At 38.3% G+C, this 24,486-nt stretch overlaps 4 protein-coding genes across 7 annotated transcripts in view; all 4 read left to right on the forward strand.

Annotated features, from left to right (window-relative positions):
* Positions 1 to 24,486, forward strand: part of LOC105386277 — a 214,179-nt gene that overhangs the window by 134,234 nt on the left and 55,459 nt on the right. For both annotated transcript variants that reach the window (XM_048622993.1, XM_048622999.1), the window contains exons 3-4: positions 8,053 to 8,169; positions 8,638 to 8,768. In XM_048622993.1, the coding sequence (XP_048478950.1) occupies positions 8,053 to 8,169; positions 8,638 to 8,768 (248 nt within the window). The remainder of the gene's footprint in view (positions 1 to 8,052; positions 8,170 to 8,637; positions 8,769 to 24,486) is intronic.
* Positions 10,771 to 14,221, forward strand: LOC125488941. Its single transcript, XM_048623030.1, has 4 exons — positions 10,771 to 11,105; positions 12,439 to 12,705; positions 12,888 to 13,013; positions 13,831 to 14,221. Exons 1-4 carry the CDS (start codon positions 11,095 to 11,097, stop codon positions 14,204 to 14,206), a joined length of 780 nt encoding a protein of 259 aa, XP_048478987.1. The 5' UTR covers positions 10,771 to 11,094; the 3' UTR covers positions 14,207 to 14,221.
* On the forward strand, positions 18,618 to 19,577 carry LOC125488943. Of its 2 annotated transcripts, XM_048623040.1 has the most exons (3): positions 18,618 to 18,916; positions 19,009 to 19,079; positions 19,169 to 19,577. In XM_048623040.1, exons 2-3 carry the CDS (start codon positions 19,068 to 19,070, stop codon positions 19,556 to 19,558), a joined length of 402 nt encoding a protein of 133 aa, XP_048478997.1. In that variant the 5' UTR covers positions 18,618 to 18,916; positions 19,009 to 19,067; the 3' UTR covers positions 19,559 to 19,577. The 2 variants fall into 2 exon arrangements, with proteins under 2 accessions (XP_048478997.1, XP_048478999.1); XM_048623042.1 differs by lacking the exon at positions 18,618 to 18,916 and having other exon boundaries at positions 18,962 to 19,079.
* LOC119690295 lies at positions 22,267 to 23,008 on the forward strand. 2 transcript variants are annotated; one of them, XM_038110140.2, is made up of 3 exons: positions 22,267 to 22,347; positions 22,440 to 22,510; positions 22,600 to 23,008. In XM_038110140.2, the coding sequence occupies exons 2-3, from the start codon at positions 22,499 to 22,501 to the stop codon at positions 22,987 to 22,989; spliced, it is 402 nt and encodes a 133-aa protein (XP_037966068.1). In that variant the 5' UTR covers positions 22,267 to 22,347; positions 22,440 to 22,498; the 3' UTR covers positions 22,990 to 23,008. The 2 variants fall into 2 exon arrangements, with proteins under 2 accessions (XP_037966068.1, XP_037966065.1); XM_038110137.2 differs by lacking the exon at positions 22,267 to 22,347 and having other exon boundaries at positions 22,393 to 22,510.

Consider the following 24,486-nt stretch of genomic DNA (forward strand, 5'->3'; position numbering starts at 1 on the left):
GCTCTTTGATCTTCTCTTTAACCAGACGCTGTAACGACCGAAGTCTTGACCGATTGTCATGACTAGGGAAGTAATCGTAGGCCCTGATCGCGGCGTTCTTGGCCCTCAGCAGGGCCTTCATATTTTCGGGCAGTTTCCAGCGCTGGTGGTCCATCGCCGGAACTTGCCTAGATGAGTCTTTTACGACTAATTGAAGGTGGTTGCTGAAGGCGTCGATTGCCACGTCTATGTCTGCTTTAGAGCGGATCACGGGTGGTATTCGCTCTAATTCAGGCGACTCAGTTGTACGCTGGAGTCTACTGTGAAGGTAGTCCCAGTCGGTGACAGTTTTAAGCAGTGAAGAATCCGAGTTTACACTGCCGAGCCACAGTATGACCGGTCTATGATCGGAGTCCAGTTCGTGTTTAACTGCTATTTCTCTGACTGGGAGGGAAATATTCCTGAGCAAGGCGAAATCCAAGACATCTGGCTGGTGGTGCAAGATCCTCGGATAGTGAGTGGGCTCCAATGGGGCGATGACATCAAAGGTCAGTCGATCCATAAGGTCGAAGAGCTTTGTGCCGTTTGGATTGAGGGTCTTGCAATTGAAGCTTGGATGTTTCGAATTAAAATCGCCGGCCCGGAGAACGTGGTTCCCCAGGCCGAGGAGCGCAGAAATGTCCCCTCCCACCAGAGGCTTGCTACCAGGTTGGTAGCAAGAAGCAATGAACTTGTCCGGGTGTCTGGTCATAGCTATCCGGCATACAGTGGCCTCAAGTGTGGTAAGTTCAGGGGTATCGACTGGGCAGACATGCAGGCTTCTGCGGTAGTAGATAAGAGTTCCACCACCCCTTTGGCCCGCAGATCGGTCCTGTCTGATAATCCTGTAGTTACTGATGTTTGGATTCTTCTTGTGTGGCTTAAGCATTGTCTCCTGTACGAGAAGAAGATCGATGTCATGATCCCGGAGAAAAGCTCCAATGAGATCACGTTGATCCTTCATGGAGTCAGCGTTATAAAACGCGATAGTCAGGGCCCTAGGTTTAACTCTTGCAATACAGTTGAAGAGTTATTCCTTATCAAGTTGGCTCAGAACTGTGGCCAACACCTTGAGACAATCCCTAAGGGCTGCATGGAGATCGGCCTTGTCAGCGGTAACTTTCTTGGCCTGGGGGTGTACAGGCGAAGGTTTGTTGACCGGTGGCGCGGCCGGTCGGGGTTTCGCTGCCGACGTCATTGTTGGGGGTTTAACCCAAGCATTTGGCGGCGGCGGCGGTGGCGAATTCTCCACCACGTGCATGGGAGGCGCGGGGGATGATTGGACGGCCTGTTTAGGCTTTTTCGAGCCTCTGCGAGTCTGCGGGCGAGGACGCTGAGGACAACCTCCATAGGAGGCTGTATGGCCCAGAGTGCCGCACAGAACGCAGCCAGGGGCCTCGGTGCACTCCTTCGGATCTTTTGGTCGCAGGCAGTCTTTAGTGTGGTGGTCACCAAGACATTTAACACACCGCGACCGAATATGGCAGTTCCTTGAGGAGTGCCCATAGGACTGGCAGTTGTGGCATTGGTTAGGGCTCGAGCGCTTGTGCGGCTTCTCGATCCTTAGGCCAGAAATTTGACACACTGCTTTAATGTCGAATATTCTTTTGCCCTCCGGAGAGAGCTCTAGAATGACCAAGACCATATCGTAAACTGTGGACTTGGAGCGACCGTACATACGGTGCACCTCCAGAGCCGGGATGCCCTGCGAGCGCAGGTCATCCCGAATGAGTGAGGAATCGATTTCCTTGGGGACCCCTCGGATGACGACGCGAAGTCGGCGATCCTCGGGGAGCTCCCAGTGGTAGTATTCGATACCACGCTCATCGAGGTACCTCGTGAGTGATCGGTGATCATCGGAGGTAGGCACTGAGACTAGAATGCCATCTCTGGCATTCTTGGCCTTTGTAAAGCCGATCTTCCTGGCGGCAAGGGCCTGGGAAACGGAGTTCCACTGACCCTTGTCGCGAATCACCAGCGAGGGGGGTTTGTATGGCTTAGAGGCCTTTGGGGCGACCTGTGGACTCGGAACGGGAGATGACGAGGGCCTGACTGCCTTCGCTGCGTGCAGGGACGTTGGCGAAGGAGACTTGGCCTTACGCTTGCCCCTGGTGACGGTGGTGAAGCCGTCATCAGGAGAGGCGGGAGACTCCGAGGAGATGGTGGCTACTTCCATAGCCTCGGGTGACGGCGACCTATTACCTATACCTAACTGTGCGCACGGAAGCGACATCGACACGGCGGCGGGCGACGACGGATCTGTGGACAGTGGGAAAGGTGCTGCTGGCGATGGCGGGAACTCGGCGGGAGCGGGCGGCGGCGAGAACTCGGCTAGATGAGCGGGTGATGGTGTCCCTGAAAGAGATACTGAGAATGACTCAGCTGGTGACAGAGGAAACTCAGTAGCAGGTGACGCGGGTGCGGGCGACGCCGGACTTAGGCGAAATTTCGCGATTGCCCTCTCAAAAAGAGAGGGGTCCTCGCGCCTAATCCACTCAAGTAGAAGGTCGAGCATGTTGTCCATGATGAACAATATGCCCGAAGGGCAAGGTTTTTACCTCCCTGCCTTGCGGCGAAAAAGGTGGTAGGGGTAGATAAAGTACCTACTGCGTACCTGTAAACAGGTACGCGTGCCTGACTGACCCTAACAGTCCCTAGGCAGGCGCAGGTAGTGCAATTGCGCCTGCGTGTACCTGAGTTCAGGTCCTAACGGTCCCTACACTAACAGCCCAAAGGACCGAGAAGCCGGGCCGTAGACCGACTCCAAACAGTCCAATGGGAATAGGAAATAGGGATGAGGAGGGGGTGGGAGGGAGACAACTGGAGATCAGCGAGGAGCACGCCCCAAGGCTGATGGTTCCAGTCCCGTCCGGTAAGTTGATATTTCCAAAAGGGAAATATCGGGCAGCCGGGTCAGTGCCCCGTAATCGGGTTCGTTAACACCGCAAGGTATCAGCCGATACGACCACACAAGAATGGTGTGGATTTTCAAAATCGTATGCAAGTCCAGAAATAATAATCGTTTGTAAAGAGTCCGGAAACAAAGAGGTCCGTCCTCGGCGCGCGGCGAGCGGTGACTGGCACCGGTCGACCACGGCGAGGGGTCGGGGGCGGCGACGGCGGGGCGTCGCGGAGAGCGGCGACGGCGGGGCGTCGCAGCGGGGCGGCAGGCAAGGAGACTGCAGCGGAGGTACACGTCTGCTCGGCAGGAGCGCTGAGAGGCGTGTAGTTGGTACATTATAAAGTTATATTTGTATTTATATTGTCTTTCCTCACTGGGGGCTGGGGGACCATAGGATACCAAGAAGAATATATTAATGAGAAGTGTTGCGATTCTAGATTTGTCCCTATAAGTATAATATAAATTTCAAATTTCGTAGTTTAAGGTCAGCAGGAAAGGCCCAGAATTAAGTATTTTATTGTTTAGAAAATTTAAAATTCTATTCATATTTGTGCCCTCATACGAATATAGGTAGTTACCAAGTTTTAATTACACCAGGGAACTTTCTAGAACGCGCCAAACAGTTCATTCACAGTTGTAATAGCATGACCGAAGTTAAAACAACAATAAAAAATGTTGGTGATTTTTTTTTTTCAACCGCGCTTTGTGAATTCCCGTGAGGTTATCTTTGCCTCTGCAGGTTTCCCGTGGGCATTCCGATAAAGCTTTTGATATCTAAGTTTCAATCAATTTATATAAAAATAGTGAAGATCACTCTTAATTTTGCACCATTAAAGAAAACATTACAAAATGACACCATATAAATAAAATAATACAAAAAGGCGGCCTTATTGCTTAAAGCAATCTATACCAGATAACCTTTGGATGGAGGAGTCAATTTTAACATAATTAATGGGATTTATATTAAAGGTAAGTAGGTACCTTTTTAAATTAATTAGGAATTAAGTACGTTGTATAAAAAACATTATTTAACGGAACCCAAATAATAATATAATTTAAGGTTTAACCGGACTTACTCATATATTATTACCCTGAACTTAACTCAAAATTATATAAAAGTGCACTGCTCAGGGGGAAAACTAGCAAAAGGAAGGCGATGTTTTCATAAATACGGGCTTCAAAAAGCAAAGTTATGTTACTAGTAGGTAGCAAAAACTTTTCGCAGCTCTTAGCCCGGCAACGAGATGCAAGATAATAACTTTCACTGAAATTTTCAGCGTTATTCAGCATGAAATTATTACTTGAGATACTAATTAAATTACTAACAGGGTTTTTATGCTTCCGTTAATAAATGGCCTAAACGCCGTAAAAAGTTAAAACCGTGAGAAGTGAATGACAGTTAGGTAAACCAAACACAAAAAATACAGCTTTTAATAATACTTAAATTTTGAAACGACATAAAACGTTTATAAATTAGCGTAATTTTTTGTTTTGTGATTGCATTTTCATGGTATCTAATGGCAGAAAATTGTGTTTTTAATAAATATTTGATAAGGTATCAGTATAGTTGAAAATAGTATGCTATAGCATTATGTTTTCAAGTATATCTAGGTATATAAATATAATGTTTTTCTCAAAACTCATTTTTTTTAAGCTCTACTCATCTAAGTCTTAGTAATACTTCCTAGGTACCTACATTTAGAAAAAGGAACGAATGCGGAAATCTCCCTCGTTCTTAGAGATAAAGCGATAAGCAAATCATTTAAGACGAGCTTTGTTTAAAGTCCAAGTTAAATGGAGTTACTTTCTGACATTGTCATTTGAATAAAGGAAAAGTAAATTGTGAAGGTACTTATTGGACTGTTCTTTAAGAAAATGTTCTCTCCGGAAGAAACTCAAAAGACTTTTTAAAATTTTATATTTCATCCTTGAAACAACCAACTTATACCTGGTTCGCCTCGATTTGTATCGTATTGAATCCAAACATCAATCTTCTGTTGCCAAGTTCAAAAGTCAACAATCCAACACAAGGCTGGGGTTTAGCTTTTGTTTCAACTCCTGCAATAGCGTTCTGCTTGAACGTAACGATATTGGACGAAAAGCAAATATTATCATTCATATACTTACCGTTTGTTTCCGGAGCAAGACTTTATTACAATTTGTACTCATGTGACAGGTAACGAACCGTATCCGGACGTTTATGCATGGTTGTGATAGGTATAGTTAAAAAAAATAAATTTTTTCGCGAATTTCCAAATTCTGATTTCAGTTTCGGGCTTAGATATAACATGCTGCACATGTTGGGTTTCGGCTTAGTATACCAATTTTGCAACACCCTGTATAAGCTTAATAGTAAATTTAATAATGTGTAGGTATTGGGCAGACTAAGTGCCAATTTCACCATTCTCTGTTAGAGCATAACCAGGGAGTAATAGTTAACTTTTGACACATCTGTCATGACGTTTAATTTATAAATCAATCCCTGTCGGTTAGATAACCGAGAATGGTGAAATTGGCACTTAGTCTGCCCAATACCTACACATTATTAAATTTACTATTAAGCTTATACAGGGTGTTGCAAAATTGGTATACTAAGCCGAAACCCAACATGTGCAGCATGTTATATCTAAGCCCGAAACTGAAATCAGAATTTGGAAATTCGCGAAAAAAAAATTTTTTTTTTCTATAGTAAAAAGTCACGTGACTAACAAAGTTTCTATGGAAAATGATTTTTTTTTTCGCGAATTTTCAAATTCTTCTTAGATATAACATGCTGCCCATGTAGGTTTCGGCTTAGTATACCCTTTTTGCAACACCCTGTATTGTATACCATTTAGTTTTAAGTCTTCTTTTAAGGCTCAGGAGTAGGAGGACAAAGAGCCCCTAATCCAAACAGATATTAGTTTATAAAAAGTTCACGTTCATCAAAAATGTTATATTATATAATTATGTTACTGTAAAAGCCCGAACCACGGTAAATCCTAGGATTTACCAGTAAATCTTAGGATTTACCAGCATGAGTTGGTAAATGTAAGGATTTGTGAAAATGGGTCATTTTTTTCGGGCTTTTACCATCAGAATTTGGTAAATGCTAGGTTTTACCACTGACACCTAGTAAAAGTTGGTTTTGAAAATAAAAAAAAGATTAATTATTACCTATTCATTTATATCAACCCAATAACCACTTGTCGAAAAGAAATTGGAGGTCAAGGTCATTCATCAACTTTTGGGCGATGTAATGCACCGGATTATGGTATTTATGTGTATAGTAATAGATGCGAATTATCATTGAATGCTGGATTATTGGAAAATAACTTTATTTTCACTCATTCACTGAACGATAATTTGAACACGGAAACCGGAAGTAAAATAATTTTCACGTATTATTATTGTTGACGTCGAGTAAATTAGATTGCAATAATAAATATTTCTTAAGTTCGGTTAGTTATAAGTTATCATCATCATCACGACTCATTACGTCCCCACTGCTGGGGCACGGGTCTCCTTCCAATGAAGGAAGGGTTTCGATCTAGTCCACCACGCTGGCCTAGTGCGGGTTGGTGGACCCCAACACAAGCAAGCTTGTGCTGAGCGAGTTGTCGGGTAAGTGAGCAACCTGACTGTCAGACGTTTTCAAGCCGCCCGAAGGCCTCTGACTAGGCTTAACAACTGCTGCCGAAGCAGCAACCGGGACCCACGGCTTAACATGCCGTCCGAAGCACGAAAGCATCCAGAAAAGAACCACTTGAAATCGGTCACCCATCCAATGGCTGACCATGCTGGTTGTTGCTAAACCTCAGTGATCAGTTACGATCACTGAAGCCCGCTCGACTACGGACGCTTTGTTCGACTACGGAGGTTATAAGTTATAACCTGGGTTTTTCAACATTTACCGTGCCTTAATGTAAATCCTAAGATTTACCAAGTGAATAGTGGTAAAAGTGCGAATCACAAAATCTTTCGGGCTTTTACCATTAAGAGTTGGTAAATCTTAGGTTTTACGCGTAAATCTTAGGATTTACCGTTGTTCGGACTTTTACAGTAACATATACAATGAATAAATTTTTTGACTAATCTCATGATTTCTTCCTTCACCTTAACCCGCCAGTGGTGACGTATATGTCTGTGAGACCGGGTGGTTCGAAAAAGTCGAATAACTTTCTCACTAGCCATCGATTTTTGTTGTGATTTCGGGTAGCTTGCTCATTTCCCATCCCCCATCGTCAGTCCACCCCGCGACGGTGACTCCTGCGCAGGTTTCGGAGTTTTGGCGCAAACCCGGTGCGTGAGACCGGGGTCACCGACTATGTAAGTCAAATTTAAAGATGTTTTTTTTAAATTTTTCATAATTTTTTTTATTTTTCTTGACTGTATTTTTGTTTTGTGATTGTAAATTTCATGATTGAACTATTTTTAAAAGATAGTTGTAGGTATTTATACAAATATAAGTACTTAATAGATTTCAATAAGTTTTTACAGTAATATCAGCTAGTTTCAGCATGTCTTTGAAAATGACGATGGAGATAGCTGAACCTTCAAAAAATTGTCAATGTTATGAATGTGGATAGCGAAAATAACAGAAAAAATTAATATATTTGTCACAAAATGTAAGAAATATATGTGTTACGACCATGTAAGTGCCGTCTTGCAGAGACTGTTTGGCTGTGGAGAAACAATGACTTTTAGTGTATTATTATTATTATTTTTTTGGTAGAAGTATATAATTTTTTGTTTTTTCTTATGAAGTTCGTAGTGTTATAAAACTATAAAAAGTGGACTTAGTTATAAAAAATTACATCATTGTTGTATTTTTTTAATTTTTAAGATGATAGGTGAAAAATTATGTAAATATTAAGTGTTCTAAGTACCATGGTAAAAGGACTAATAAACGAGCCGTGATTTATGATAATGTTTTGTTTTATTGTCAAACAAATACTTATCTTTAAAATTAAACTAATTTTAAGTAGCATGTGTAGTTAATTAAGTAAAAAAAATAAGTTTGAAAATCCCGGTGCGTGAGACCGGCGTCACCAACGATGTAAATCAAATTCACGTCACCACTGGCGGGTTAATATTACGTACCTACTTTATAGTTTATTGATTAAAAATCAATATTTTCGTTTGTCCCACAGGCAGACATAGCAAATTCGGCCAAAGGCTACGAGTCGGAGGATGAGATCACAGGGAGAAAACGCCAGAAGGGAACCGAGGAGCGGCCAGGCAGCCGGACCACCATGTACTCGAAACAGGTACGTTTCATCATCAGCCAATAATTATCCACTGCTGGACATAGGTCTTTCCCAAGGAGCGCCACAATACTCGGTCCTCATCCTTCCTCATCCAGCCACTACCGGCTACCCGCTTCAGGTCGTCGGTTCAGCGAGATACGTCTACAAGCTATTTATTGCTTAGAAATATAGTTGGAGGGCCACTCTACCTTGATAAAAAGCGAAAGAACGTGGGCATCAGTAATGCTAGACCCATGGTTAGCGCATAAGTGCTCAGACATTTCGTTATTCATAAGCTACAGTGGCTCCCTGTAGTTGGCTAAAGCGTAATAATCGCTTTGAAAAGTCGTCATTAAAATTATCCTGCCCCTTTGACCGTTTGAAAAATCAGTTTCCCATATTTTGATCTGTATAAATAGCTGGCTACCCGTAAGACTTTTTAAAATAAATTATTTACGCAACAAGGCAATAAAATTGAGTTTTTTACAGGAATTTCGGGAGCAGTACTGTATCAACACCAAACAACTGGATCTGCTGGAGTTGGAGAAGTCCAAGAAGGACCGATTCCTCGGATGCCTGTCGCAGTACCACATCGAGAGTCCATGTTCACGAAACAACAGGTAGGTAAATACTCATAAGACCGAGACGAATCATCGAAATAACTACGAACGAACGAACGAACAAGAGCTTTCAGGCAATCGCACCATTGAAGTATAATGTACTAGCTTACGCTAATAATATTAGTTCAATTAATTAATCGGTACGTTTAATACAACTGGACAGGTTTGTGCTTCGAAACTTAGGAACAACAAAACTACAGCGCTAACTATGTGGTGTCGCCACCTATCTTTTAATATATTTACTTTCATAATTTTCGCAAGGTTTCGATCCTAAAATCCTTTTCCCTATTTCCGCTTATGTCGTGCACCGCAACGCTTCGTGTGGCAACACTGTCTGCGCCACCCACAGACAATCAGTTCCGAAAACGAATTCATGGCCGCCGTCGCGCTAAGTTATTCGCGATTGAACTTATTTTCAAAATAGACGATTGGCTAGTTGCTAAAGTCTTCCGCTTCTTCTTTATTCGTGGTGAACCGCTAACCGAAGAATATCAGTGTGTGTGTTGAGTGCTGCAGTGCTTTGGATTGCTCTGATCTCTGATCGATCGAGCACGTGGCGCCAGGCGAGGGTCTGGAAGCCGGCCGCCTTTTCCTGGTCTCCTGAACTGCCTCCAGCGACCAGGTAGGTGCACGACACTTCATCAACCCTTTCCCTCGGTGAGACACCTTGCTGTAGTTTCTTTTATTTTTTTTCTATCGAAGGGACTCCGGCTTAGCGGCGTTACCATGTGGTCCTTCGACCCGCGATTACTATTTCCCCGCCCCTATTAGGTCACCTATTAGGAGAAAACCGCCCTTTTTAGCTTATTTCAAAGCCAAAAAGTGAACAGTAGTGAATTATTGGGAAGTCTATCCCACTCTGCGTTCGCTCCGCCGCCGCGCGCTTCGCGCGTCGTCGTCGCTCACTTGAGTGTGATAGCCTTCCCAATAATTCATTATCACACGGCGACAATGGATCAGACTGGGACGGAATGGGAGAGACTTCCCAATGTGTTTTTAATTTAAAGAACATGGCACGCACGGCTTTGGTCTTAATACAGAGTGGGATACACTTCCCAACGTTTTGATTATGAGGTTTAGTAATTTTTAGATACCTGCATTACATGCACACTACATATTTAATACACAATCGCAATGGAATTTCAGTAGGTACACAACACACACACACACTCACAGTCTATTACATACATGACTCTAGTTGGTCAGTGTTGGCTGTGTGATGTTGAAGATTCCGGGTTAGAATCCCAGCCGGGGCAGATATTTGTTTATAACCAATAAGTGTTTGATCTCGGTGTTGGATGTTAAGTGTGAATTAAGTATGATGTTTGTATTGTATGGCTATGAATAAGTGTTCTTGACGACCCTACATTCATAAAAAATACAACGTCTTAAGAATACAAATAATTAAATTAAGTCGGATGGCACAGTGGTTAGTAATTCTAACTGTTGTGTCGAGGGTCCTGGGTTTGGTCTCCGGCCGGGGTAAATATTTGTTTTAATCATAGATAAGTATTTATTCTCAGGTTTTGGATGTGTCGAAAAATGACAATAGGCTTGCCCGCTCTTAAATTGGGTTTCTAAACATCTCTGCCTACTCATAAGGGGGTACAGTAGTAGAAGGCGTGTGTGTGTGTGTGTTTATGTGCATGTATATGTGTAAGTGGGTACTCAAGAAATCTTGAATGCGTAAAACACAAAAAATATATACCTACTCAGAGCAGAGATTACAATCTTATGATTAAGTAAAGATGACTGACGAATCTATTAAGTACCTACGTTACCTTTTCAGTTAAAACCATTTAGGCTATATACCTACATAATAATACTCAAAAATAAGTACTTTAAAACATGACCCTCCTTCTGACATAGTCAGGAATACACAGACTAGGTTCATTAGCATAAATTATGTTCCCTCATAGACCTATACTTACACAACTAGTAACTTGAATATTAAATCGAATATAGAATATTATCTATCATATACCGTACATTAAATAATTTAATAAAATGTGTTCCCTTTTTTTATTACCTAAGTCTGGAAAGTAGTGGGGAACCCAAGACATCTATTTTGCTAGTCTACCACCGTAACCACTAGACCAACGAAGCATTCAATATTATAATTTAGTTCCCATCAACACACAATTATTGTCAGCAGTTTTAATGTTAATTATTGTGAAGCAGTGGCGGCGCGGCGGCATAAACTCTTATTACAAAAGTATGATATTTCATGGCGGCGGCGCCGACGACGGCGGCGGGGCGGCGGGGGAGGGGCTCACGTGTAAAATTTATGCATTGATATCAAGTTTACCCGTGTGACCTGAAAATCATGAACGTAAGGTAAGTATTTTTTATGACTAGCTGTTGCCCGCGTCTTTTAAAGTATGGAACCAAAAAACAAAAATAGGTTTAATTTCATTAAGTTCCCTTAAATGCAAATGAGAATTTTATTATTACTATAATGTGTACTAACTTTATGGTATAGTTTAATGATTGATAGTGTAGTCAAATGAATTAAATAGTAATAAAAATATTTACCTGCATAGTTACATGTAAAAAGCTTATTTCATTATTATTAATTTTATTACAAAACATTACATTGTCGAACCATAAGCCTTTATTCTACAGGGTGTTGCAAAATTGGTATACTAAGCCGAAACCTACATGTGCAGCATGGTATATCTAAGCCCAAAACTGAAATCAGAATTTGGAAATTCGCGAAAAGATAAATGGGCTTAGATATACCATGCTGCACATGTAGGTTTCGGCTTAATATACCCTTTTTGCAACACCCTGTAGAGGGCTAGGTGGATGCACCGGTTTACCTCAACTCGATCTATAAGTTTGTAATAAAACAATCAGATCAAAATAATATAATTAAACACTTATGTCTTGTACCTACCAATGTACTCCCATACGGCCCATGCGGGGTAGGAGGCCGGGGTGCATACGGTGAGCCTATTACCATTTTTCGGAAACATCCAAGACCCGATACAGCGAATCGAACCTGGGACCTTTGGCGCTTTAGTCAGTGAACTAACCGCTGCACCATTGTAACAAAACAACTATAATAATAAAACCAGATGGGTGTTTAATTAGCGGGTTAGGGAACGTGTTGATCTAAACTAACGGTTGTATCGAGAGGGGTTGGTTGGTAAATTAATATAAAATAGGTTCTTACTTCATTTAAGTATCAATCTATTCTGGAATGAGTATTATTTATGTACTATTTAATATATTTTTTATAACTATACAGCAATGTTACATAAGCTCACGCGTTTCATTACTCTAGAGGGGTAGGCAACTAAGAAGATTTAACTGTTTGTCAATTTATGAGATTCAATCATCTTTCGTGGTTAGGACCGGAGGGTTATTTTTTTCATCAAAACCATACTTTGTACGTGCTTAAAATTTAGATGGCGAACGTATGATACCTACAGCAGCCATGAGTGGTCCATTAAGCATTCCAAATAGAGTAAATTCTATACTGGTTTGACTAAATTACCAAATTATGAAATGAGGTGACACGTGTATAATTTTATTATTCCCCCACCACTAGGTAAGAATAAACGCTAGCAGAACCTAAAGCAATAAAGTTCAATATAGTGTGATTTTCTTTTTTGCACACGCATCAGTTTGCATTGTTATAAAACAGTAATTTACGCCATCATAGCGTTCATTTCTGCCTGCGCGCTTCAATCAAGCATCCATCCTGTTGCACCGTGTGTCGCTACCATACCCCGCCCCGCACCGCGCCGCGCCCCCCGCAGACACCCGTGCCGTACCACTGCCGCCGCCGCCGCCGCCGCCGCCGCCGCCGCCACCGCCGCCGCCACCGCCGCCGCCGCCGCCGCCGCCCACCGCCCGCTGCCTCCGCGCCTAGCCAGCCTATAGTGCCGCCTGCATCAACTCAAGCAAACAAGCTCTATCTTTGTAAAATGTTAGTAAGTATTTTTTGGAACGTTTTTATTTTTTTTGAATGTTTAACTACATCCCCATTCAAATTAAATTATAATGGATTCTGTTGTATTTATCTTGTAATTTAATGTCCTGTCATAATTTAATTACTTCATCATCAAGTCGTGGGAACCTACTTTAATACTTTTATTATTCACTTTTCAGGTCTGATTCTGAGTGCGAATCATTTGTTGCGCAAGACGCCGCCACCGCCGCAGCGAAGAAGAAGCCAGCAGCGAGCAAGAGGAAGTCGAGCGCAAGTGCATCGAGTACCTCAAGCAGTACCAACAAGTAAGATCACTATATTATCATTTATTTACTAGAGTAGGTTATTTTTTTTTTATGAGAATTAAAATAATAATTAATAAGTAACACGCAAATTTTACCTCAATCAATCAGTAATATTGATTTGCATTGATTCTAAGTTTAGCTAATTTCATACAGTTATGTTTTAAATCATTTAAACAGTAAAAAAATTTAATGATACGATAATAATAGGAGTTAATTCACATATTTTTATGACAACAATCACTTTTTCTATAGTTAAATAACATACCTACAGACGAATTGAGAATCTCCTCCTTTTTGAAATCGGTTAAACACTATTTTAAATAAGAACTCAGTGCTGTGCTATCACAGCTTTTGCTAACACATTACTACTATATACTTACATATTTTTATTAAGAACTTGGACTGGCTAGGGCTTTGACTAAATGATAACAATTACGAAGACTTAAAATTCATAAATTAAATATATAAAATAAAGCTCAAATCTCGACCGGGGTAGATATTTGTTTGATAAGAATATTTGGTGCTCATGTCTTTGATAGTAAATATTCGTATTGTATGGTATTGATATATCCAACCCGCCTGCTAGGTGTCGAGATTATGCTCATAACCCTCCTGCAGTTATTTTTGTGTGTAATGAAATTGAGGACTGTTGAGATTCAATAGATATTTATTTATATATTGTTTACATAAGTAAGACATCATAAAATTTAATTAAACTAAACAATCAAAAATACCTACTTCAAAAATGACTGTGATGTTTAATTTGTGTATTTAGCGAGCAAAGTAAATATATATACTTATATATTATTTTTTTCAGGTCCCAGAAAAAAAAGAAAACTGTGGATGTGTTCGGACTCTGCAACGAGGACGAATACAACGAATGCGTGTTGCAGTCGAAGACTCTACCATCATTCGTTGTGAATCGCGTGGCCAACGGTAACCAGCGGCGGGTTGGCAGCACATCCGGCGAATTCTATGCGGAGCTGAAGGTCTACGCGCGCCACGACGCTGAGGAAGCTCCCAAGGACACCCGCTGGACAAAGGCCTTGCTCCGACTAAACTGCTACCTTGAAGAGGGCTCACCGCAGTGGAAGCTGTTGCATCGCTTCGTGAAAGAGGCCGGTACACTCTTCGAGGACTGTGTACCGTCATTTTATAACCCCGACTTGGTTAAAATTAAACAGGCCGACTGAGGCAATTTTACTATATATTTCCATATTTTATTTTTCCTATTGGGTACTTATATGTGGTATTAAATATTATTTTGGTATTGGTATAATTACAGGTAAACGTGGTATTGGATATTATTTTGGTATTGGTATAGGTATAGGTACAGGTAAATAAAGCTACAGCTAATTTTTTAATTAGTCTGTGTATGTTACTTTGTAAATTCTGAGTTAGTATTGGTATAGGTATAGGTACAGGTAAATAAAGCTACAGCTAATTTTTTAATTAGTCTTTGTATGTTACTTTGTAAATTCTGAGTTAGTTAGGTACTAGGTAACTTCAATATTTTTGTCAGTCAATCTATCCCTAAGCTTGAAGTCTTCTTCAGTCTATAGAATTCCACTGCTGGACGTAGGACTTTTCTCATCCAATCTATTACCAGACACCTTTTGCAAGTAGTCATCCTTCGTCCTACACTACGTTTGTCTAGTCGCGGTCTCCACTCCCGAACACGTTTACAGCTTTGAAGTTTTTTTACAAATTTTATAGACACATATTTAGCGTAAAGGAAAATATCGTGAGGAGACCTGTGTGCATAATTAGATACCTCAAGACCACTTTAAATCAGACTCAGTGAGAGAAGGCTTTTGTCGTGCTTGGTGGCTTGGTGGTTTATAGTACCTATAAATTGCAATAATATATACCCATATAAGTACCTAATTTCTAGTTAGTTAATCAACAGATCGCAAAATGCCATTTTGCACTGTATGTACAGTAACTATTGACAAGAGGAAGTGGATTGGTCATTTGCGGAGTAATTCCCATAAGAAAAATAACATTGTTATTGCCGTGGAGGATGGAGTGCAAAAAATTTTGTCCGCATTCCGAGATAGAATAGCTACTTATAGAATTGTTGTGCCAGAAGGCAAAGAGCTTTACTCAACGTCTTTATTTTTCATCAATATAAGGAATAAAATAAAATCACTTTTAGATCAATCACTACAAAAACATACTAGTATCAAAGTAAACTTTGAACTTTTTTCAACATTTTTGATGATGAGCAATGATAATCAGGAGATAAAATCCTTTTCAACCAAAAAAATTTCTCTCCATTTTAATTATGATTTTAATAAAATTTTCTCTGAAATAGAATCCGAACTGATGAAAAAAATGGAAGAGTTTCAGGAAAGGGACTCGGGCTGGACCTTTTTGAATAACTCACATTTTGAGATTAACATCAATAAATATCAACCACTCAGCGGGTCCAAGTACACAGCTTTACCTCGATTTATAAAGAACAAGAAAGCGTGTTTAAATATTCAAAACAATGATGAATACTGCTTCATCTGGTGTGTTACAGCAGCCTTACACCCAACAAAGATCCACCCCGAACGGGTGTCTTCCTACCATAATTTTCAGGATTTATTCAACACTGAAAACATGAATTTTCCTGTAAGTTTCGCAGATATCACCATATTTGAAAAAAATAATCCAAATATTACTGTCAACGTATATGGTTTGAGCGATGGTAAGTTTATTGAAGGACCATTATACAGATCAGAATCAATGAACAAAAAAGCTAGGCATATTAATTTATTGCTCGTTGAAAACGAGGATAAATCACATTACTGTTTGATTAAAAATCTACCCCGCCTTGTGAGAAGTCAAATCACTAAGCATCATGGAAATTTATTCTTTTGTGATACATGTTTGTCATTTTTCAAATTACAAGAAGACTTAACCAATCATGTTTGTGGAGAGACAGCCTATTTTTTACCCGAAAAAGGTTCTTTTCTCCAATTTAAAAATTATGACAAGAAACAAGATGTACCCTATGTAATCTATGCAGACTTTGAGACAATGTTACAACCAGTGCATGGTTGCGAACCCAACCCTAATATTGCTAATACAACTGACCTGCACCATCATATACCGATTGCTTTTGGATATAATTTCTTACAGAGGTAGGGACTGTGTTTCAAAGTTTATTCAATCGCTACAAACTGATTGTAAAAAAATTCATGATTCGTTAAATACCAACAAACCAATGATTTTCACGGAGTCAGACGATCTGAATTTCCAAAAAGCAAAGCGCTGTCATATTTGTAACCATTTTCTATGGAATGATAAAGTTAGAGATCACTGTCACATCTCCTCACGCTACCGCGGCGCGGCTCATGCTCATTGTAATTTGCAATATAAATCACCTAATTTCATACCAATATTTTTTCATAACTTATCAGGATATGATTGTCATCTTTTCATCAAGGAACTTGGTGAACTTCCTGGAATGATAAAATTAATTCCAAAAACAAAGGAAAATTATATTTCCTTCACAAAATTTTTACCCATCGGTGATGGAGATCACATTCAGTTGCGATTTACCGATTCATTCAAGTTTTTGGGAACCAGCTTAGAGAAATTAGCTAAAACATTAAAAAAAGAAGACTTTCATTGCCTACGCAAGCATTTTCCAGAAGATAATCACTTTAGTCTTTTGACGCGTAAGGGAGTCTACCCTTATAATTACATGAGTAATTGGGAGACTTATTTAGAAGACAGTCTACCTTCCCAGTCCAAGTTTTTCAATACTATGACGAATGAACACATTTCAACTGAAGATTATCAACATGCCCAGTCAGTTTGGAGTCAGTTCGAAATTCATAACTTAGGTGAATATACTGATTTGTATCTCAAAAGTGATGTATTAATTTTAACGGACATTTTTGAAAGTTTTCGTAAGACATGCAAACGCCATTACCAGCTAGACCCAGCATTTTATATCACTGCCCCAAGTTTGTCATTTGATGCTATGTTGTTAAAGACAGGCGTTAAACTAGAACTTTTAAATGATTTATCCATGATCCGTATGATTCAAAGTGGAATTAGAGGAGGAGTAGTTATGTGCTCCCATCGTCATGCGAAAGCAAACAACAAATCTATGACTGATTATGATCCCTCAAAAGAAGATTCATACATAGTCTATTTAGATTGCAATAATTTATATGGTTATAGTATGTGTCAACATCTCCCTGAGTCTAATTTTAGATTCCTCAAGCAATATGAAATTGACCAACTTGATATTTTATCAGTAGAGGACGAGGCGGATCATGGTTATATACTTGAAGTAGATTTGGTGTATCCGCGGAACTTACATAGTGAACACGATGATTTACCATTTTGTCCTGAAAAATGCACCCCACCCGGAGGAAGAAATAAAAAGTTAATTCCAAATCTGTATGATAAATACAATTACGTTATTCACTATAGGCATTTAAAAACATGCTTACAGCATGGCTTAATTTTGCAAAAAATTCATCGCGTGATTACGTTTAAACAAAGATCTTATCTTAAAACATATATCGACCTTAACACAAAACTTCGTCAAGAAGCTAAATCAGTGTTTGAACAGGATTTCTTTAAACTTTTAAATAATTCAGTGTTCGGAAAAACATTAGAAAACATCGAATCCAGGGTTAAAGTTCACTTGGTGAAGCAATGGAGTGATACGACCAACAAAACCAAAAAGTCATTGAGTGTTGATAAACTAATTGCAAGCCCAAATTTCCACAGTATCTCTGTTTTTAGTGAGAACTTAGTAGCTGTTCAGATGAAACCTAAACGAATCGTTATGGATAAACCGATATATATTGGATTCTCAGTTCTTGAGCTATCTAAAGCGCACATGTACCACTTTCATTACGATATTGTAAAACCATATTATCAAGATAGTGTTAAAATGTGCTACACGGACACTGATAGTTTTATTTATTCCATAAAATCAGATGATTTTTACCACGATTTGAAAACTCATTTCCTAAAATATTTTGACACGAGTAATTACAGCATTCAGAACGAATACGACCTACCTTGCATTAACAAAAAAGTACCAGGTCTGTTTAAGGATGAAATGGGTGGGAGGATAATAACAGAGTTCGTGGGTCTAAGATCCAAACTGTACTGTGTAAAAACTCAAGATATGGTTATAAAAAAGGCTAAAGGTGTCAAAGCATGTATAGTTCGAGATCTGACTGATTCAGACTATAAATCCGTCCTTCATAAAAATAATGTCATCCGCAAGAAAAATATTTTGTTTAGATCGATCCGCCATGAATTAATTACGAAAAGCATTAATAAAGTAGCTCTATCTCACAACGATGACAAAAGATTGATACGTAGCGATAAAATTAGTACAATAGCCTGGGGTAGTAAACATATTTTGTGATCTGTTGATTACTTTGATATTAAATATAAATACATAGTTTTAATATAGTATAGTTAAGTACCCTAAATGTAATTAAGATTATATGAGTGTAAGTAGATATAAGAATGTAATCAATTAAAATGTTTTTTAATAATAAAATCAAAGCAGAATATTTATTTGGTTTTTTTTTTTAGACCTATTCTAAATTCTTAAAAATGCTATACATAGGTAGGTATATTATTCACTATCAAATAGTTTGATGGAAAACAACCAAACACGTGTAGCTCACTAATGTAGCTCACACGCCCCGTGTCTGCGTCAGCAAAAACAAGTCTATACTTGTCTATACTGCCGGCACTCTTTGTAATAAAATCGAAGGTATTCTACTGGAAAACTGCAACGCAAACATTTTTGTAAGTGTGAAAAAGATAGTATGTTATAAAACATGGTGTTTTTTAAATTGTCGATGTTGCATATTCATTATGTTTTCACAACACGTGGCTACTGCGTAAAGTGCAACGCAAACGTTTGTGTAAGTGTGAAAAAGATAGCATGTTATAAAAAATGATGTTTTCAAATTATCGATGTTGCATATTGATTATGTTTCTTTCATTCTACCACCAGCGTGCGCACGAGCACCTCACTGTTAAGACTCGGACCATTCTCAAACAAAACTCTACAAAATGTCACAATCGGTAAGTTATTTATTTCTTCTCGCATATTTGAATGTAGAGTGCTCAAGAGTTATGGTGGACAATTATTTAATATTTTTCTTTCTTTCCAGATCCTGAATGAATCTAGTCCATACGGGTTAGGTACGCCGCATTCATTCGACCAGCTGCAGTGCGGACAAGTCTGGTTCGACAGCGATGTTGAAGAGGTGCGGCCACCAAGCCCAGAGAGAACCATCACTAAAAAGAAAAGTGTTGCGACCAGACAGTCCAGAAAACGGCGGGCGGAGGATGACTCCACAACCTCTTACGTGATGAGCAAATCACCGCGACCAGGACATCGGCTCGTGAGAATTGAGGTTGTGGATCTGAACAGCAGCACTAGTGACAGTGAGTGTGTGGTGCTAAAAGCACAGTACGTTGTGACGCATCCGGTAGATGAAATAATAGACATGACGGAAAACCTCGTGAAAAAAATAACAAAGACTATGTGTAGCTCTTAAGTAATTTTAGGTTTAGTTTAGTATGTAAACTATATTTTTGTTTAGATGTAGGTATATTAAAATGAATAAAAAACTTTAATAAAAATCTGGATTTTATTTTCTTTAAACATAATATTAATAATCATTATAATACCATTTCCTTAAACAAATAACTGTTTTTAAAGCACAATATTTTTGATGGTTAAAACAACAAATTTTGTCATTACCTTGATAACTATCAAATAATGATTTTAAGTTAGGGCACCCCCTTTCTCCGATATCTAGAACTTTACAATCAGGTGACAACTCTCTTAACCACTTACATTTCTCAGAACCTTTAACAAATACATTTGCTTTGTCTAAAACTGGTTTTATTAACCTGCTAAATTCATTATAATCTATGTACCCTTGTCGCCAGTAAATTCCCCTATTTCTCTCCAACCATTTTACTTGTTTCTTTTCATCATTAGTTAATTTTGAAAATGGATAAGGAGGCTTTACTAAATAGACCTGAGTATATTCTTTTGTAGCATATGCTAATTCTTTGATAATAAATCTATTTTTATAGTCACGAAATCCTTGCAAATCCAATAATAATAAATCAGTACTCATATTAGTTTTTTTACAATATTAGACAGTGGTTTATACTCGATTATACAATCATTTAAAATAAGACAATAAGCTGTTGTTTGATCGGGTATTTCTACATCACTCTCTATCTCAACACGTACATCCACCGGTCCGGTTTTTAATGTTTCGTTTTGACGACAACAGTCAACCACGAACAAGGGTGCCTTTTCTTTAAACTGTTTTAAACTTAACAACGGCCCTAACTGATGTCCAAAATATGACTGTTGAAATTTCACGTACTGCTCGTATATTAATAGATATCGGTCTTCTCCAAATTTTATATCAAGATTTTCATATGGAAAATAGGTAGAATTTAAGAACACTTTAACATCGCGTAAATGACAATGATCGAATTGGGACATATCCGACTTAGCATTGCTTTTTCGATTTGTTTGTAAGCCTATAATAACGAACCGCGGTTTTTCCATTTGAGATGTAGTTTTTATTGACCACGTATGTTTGGTACTTCTTGGTAATAGAGGATATTCATAAAGATCCCAATTTCTAAATGCTATATTAATAGCTTTGTCTTTCTCTAAATATCTCAATAAGTGAATCCTCTCGCGATCTGATACTTTTATATGTGGCATTCTCCACACTAATTTATTTATGGTTATATCGTCTAATACTTCATTAGTACTTAATTTTATTGCGTTAAGGTTCGTGTTACTACGCAGAAGTACCAACTCATGCTTACAATTCATAATAATTTTTTTGTAATCCTCAGCGAAGCCAAAAATTTTATTTAATGGTATAGACACGGAAAAAGATCCTGAAGTAATTTTAGAGCCCTCAATTTCCCACCCCCACAACCGTGACATTTTAGATTCATTTTCATTCATTGACAACAAAGATTTTATAGTAGTTGTTATTCCTGCGTTTTTTATTCTGTCTATCTCAACACCGTTGAGTTCATATCGAATATCTTGAAAAAGAAACAGTATAGCATTGTTAATAAGTTCAACACTGCTTACTTTCTCTCTTTTATCACCAACAGGACGAGACACTGTGATAGACCCTTCTATGTATAGTGTACTCGCTGTCGGCAAAACGTACAGGTCTTGTTGATTAATAGGAATGCGAATCTCATCATTAAGGTTAAAACTGTTTATGTATGGTTTATACGAATGAACTTCATAGCTTTCAATACTGTTGTCATGGGTGATCGGATCTGTTATATTTAAAATATTCATTTTAAGAGTTTGATGGATTTCAGAAATTGTTTGTTTTCCTTTGTAAGCTTTTTCCTTTTTATAGGTGGTGGCTGATGGTCTGCACGTAATGTACTGCGTATGTTATATAGCGGTTCAAACCTTTTATTGATGAAATCGATCATTTTTTTCTTAAATGCAAATAGAGTTGTAATTCTTCTTGTCGTAAATTAATCAAGTTGTTTTTTGCGTCTAAAATTCTTATGTTAATTTCACTAACAGTGTCTTGATTTACCGGAAAATATATTAAATTTTTTGGAATTTCTATTATTCGGTATCCTGGCGGTACACTAGGAGCAAATTCGTATATAATGTGACTGGGTTTTCCGTTAATATACGATCCGCTCACAATGTCACATTCGATGCGAACGATGGTTGTAGAAAGAATGCTTACTGGAAAGACGGAGTCATGTAATATATTGGCTTTAAGTATTTCATTTCTAAAACCCAATGTCCTCGCAATTGAACCAGCTTTTTCAAAATGAATGTCTTTCGAACAAAATATATTTGTACTTAAAGTATTATTGTTGCACATTAACTTAAATGTGCAATCAGTTAAATGTGATTTTAAGAAATCGTAAATATCTAGCAGTTCGTAAGATCCTTCAGGGATTTCTACCATTTCATTATCACCATAATAAAATTTATTGTTGTTTTTACCTACGTTAGGTATCGAATTGAATGTTGAAAAAAATACTAGTCCGCATTCATATTCACCACCAAGTTGCAAAGCCGGCGAATAATTTGTAGACAAAGCGGATTTACAACCAGTAATTGATAGTGTGAACGACATTGTGATAATGAGAAATAATATAATCAATCGCTTGTTATAAACGGTTTCCAGATTTTTTTCAGAAATTTAATGCATAAGTGACCACAATTATTAAGTTTTTTAAATTGTCGATGTTGCATATTCATTATGTTTTCACAACACGTGGCTACTGCGTAAAGTGCAACGCAAACGTTTGTGTAAGTGTGAAAAAGATAGCATGTTATAAAAAATGATGTTTTCAAATTATCGATGTTGCATATTGATTATGTTTCTTTCATTCTACCACCAGCGTGCGCACGAGCACCTCACTGTTAAGACTCGGACCATTCTCAAACAAAACTCTACAAAATGTCACAATCGGTAAGTTATTTATTTCTTCTCGCATATTTGAATGTAGAGTGCTCAAGAGTTATGGTGGACAATTATTTAATATTTTTCTTTCTTTCCAGATCCTGAATGAATCTAGTCCATACGGGTTAGGTACGCCGCATTCATTCGACCAGCTGCAGTGCGGACAAGTCTGGTTCGACAGCGATGTTGAAGAGGTGCGGCCACCAAGCCCAGAGAGAACCATCACTAAAAAGAAAAGTGTTGCGACCAGACAGTCCAGAAAACGGCGGGCGGAGGATGACTCCACAACCTCTTACGTGATGAGCAAATCACCGCGACCAGGACATCGGCTCGTGAGAATTGAGGTTGTGGATCTGAACAGCAGCACTAGTGACAGTGAGTGTGTGGTGCTAAAAGCACAGTACGTTGTGACGCATCCGGTAGATGAAATAATAGACATGACGGAAAACCTCGTGAAAAAAATAACAAAGACTATGTGTAGCTCTTAAGTAATTTTAGGTTTAGTTTAGTATGTAAACTATATTTTTGTTTAGATGTAGGTATATTAAAATGAATAAAAAACTTTAATAAAAATCTGGATTTTATTTTCTTTAAACATAATATTAATAATCATTATAATACCATTTCCTTAAACAAATAACTGTTTTTAAAGCACAATATTTTTGATGGTTAAAACAACAAATTTTGTCATTACCTTGATAACTATCAAATAATGATTTTAAGTTAGGGCACCCCCTTTCTCCGATATCTAGAACTTTACAATCAGGTGACAACTCTCTTAACCACTTACATTTCTCAGAACCTTTAACAAATACATTTGCTTTGTCTAAAACTGGTTTTATTAACCTGCTAAATTCATTATAATCTATGTACCCTTGTCGCCAGTAAATTCCCCTATTTCTCTCCAACCATTTTACTTGTTTCTTTTCATCATTAGTTAATTTTGAAAATGGATAAGGAGGCTTTACTAAATAGACCTGAGTATATTCTTTTGTAGCATATGCTAATTCTTTGATAATAAATCTATTTTTATAGTCACGAAATCCTTGCAAATCCAATAATAATAAATCAGTACTCATATTAGTTTTTTTACAATATTAGACAGTGGTTTATACTCGATTATACAATCATTTAAAATAAGACAATAAGCTGTTGTTTGATCGGGTATTTCTACATCACTCTCTATCTCAACACGTACATCCACCGGTCCGGTTTTTAATGTTTCGTTTTGACGACAACAGTCAACCACGAACAAGGGTGCCTTTTCTTTAAACTGTTTTAAACTTAACAACGGCCCTAACTGATGTCCAAAATATGACTGTTGAAATTTCACGTACTGCTCGTATATTAATAGATATCGGTCTTCTCCAAATTTTATATCAAGATTTTCATATGGAAAATAGGTAGAATTTAAGAACACTTTAACATCGCGTAAATGACAATGATCGAATTGGGACATATCCGACTTAGCATTGCTTTTTCGATTTGTTTGTAAGCCTATAATAACGAACCGCGGTTTTTCCATTTGAGATGTAGTTTTTATTGACCACGTATGTTTGGTACTTCTTGGTAATAGAGGATATTCATAAAGATCCCAATTTCTAAATGCTATATTAATAGCTTTGTCTTTCTCTAAATATCTCAATAAGTGAATCCTCTCGCGATCTGATACTTTTATATGTGGCATTCTCCACACTAATTTATTTATGGTTATATCGTCTAATACTTCATTAGTACTTAATTTTATTGCGTTAAGGTTCGTGTTACTACGCAGAAGTACCAACTCATGCTTACAATTCATAATAATTTTTTTGTAATCCTCAGCGAAGCCAAAAATTTTATTTAATGGTATAGACACGGAAAAAGATCCTGAAGTAATTTTAGAGCCCTCAATTTCCCACCCCCACAACCGTGACATTTTAGATTCATTTTCATTCATTGACAACAAAGATTTTATAGTAGTTGTTATTCCTGCGTTTTTTATT

Source organism: Plutella xylostella, chromosome 3 (genome assembly GCF_932276165.1).
Source record: "Plutella xylostella chromosome 3, ilPluXylo3.1, whole genome shotgun sequence".
NCBI lineage: Eukaryota > Metazoa > Arthropoda > Insecta > Lepidoptera > Plutellidae > Plutella > Plutella xylostella.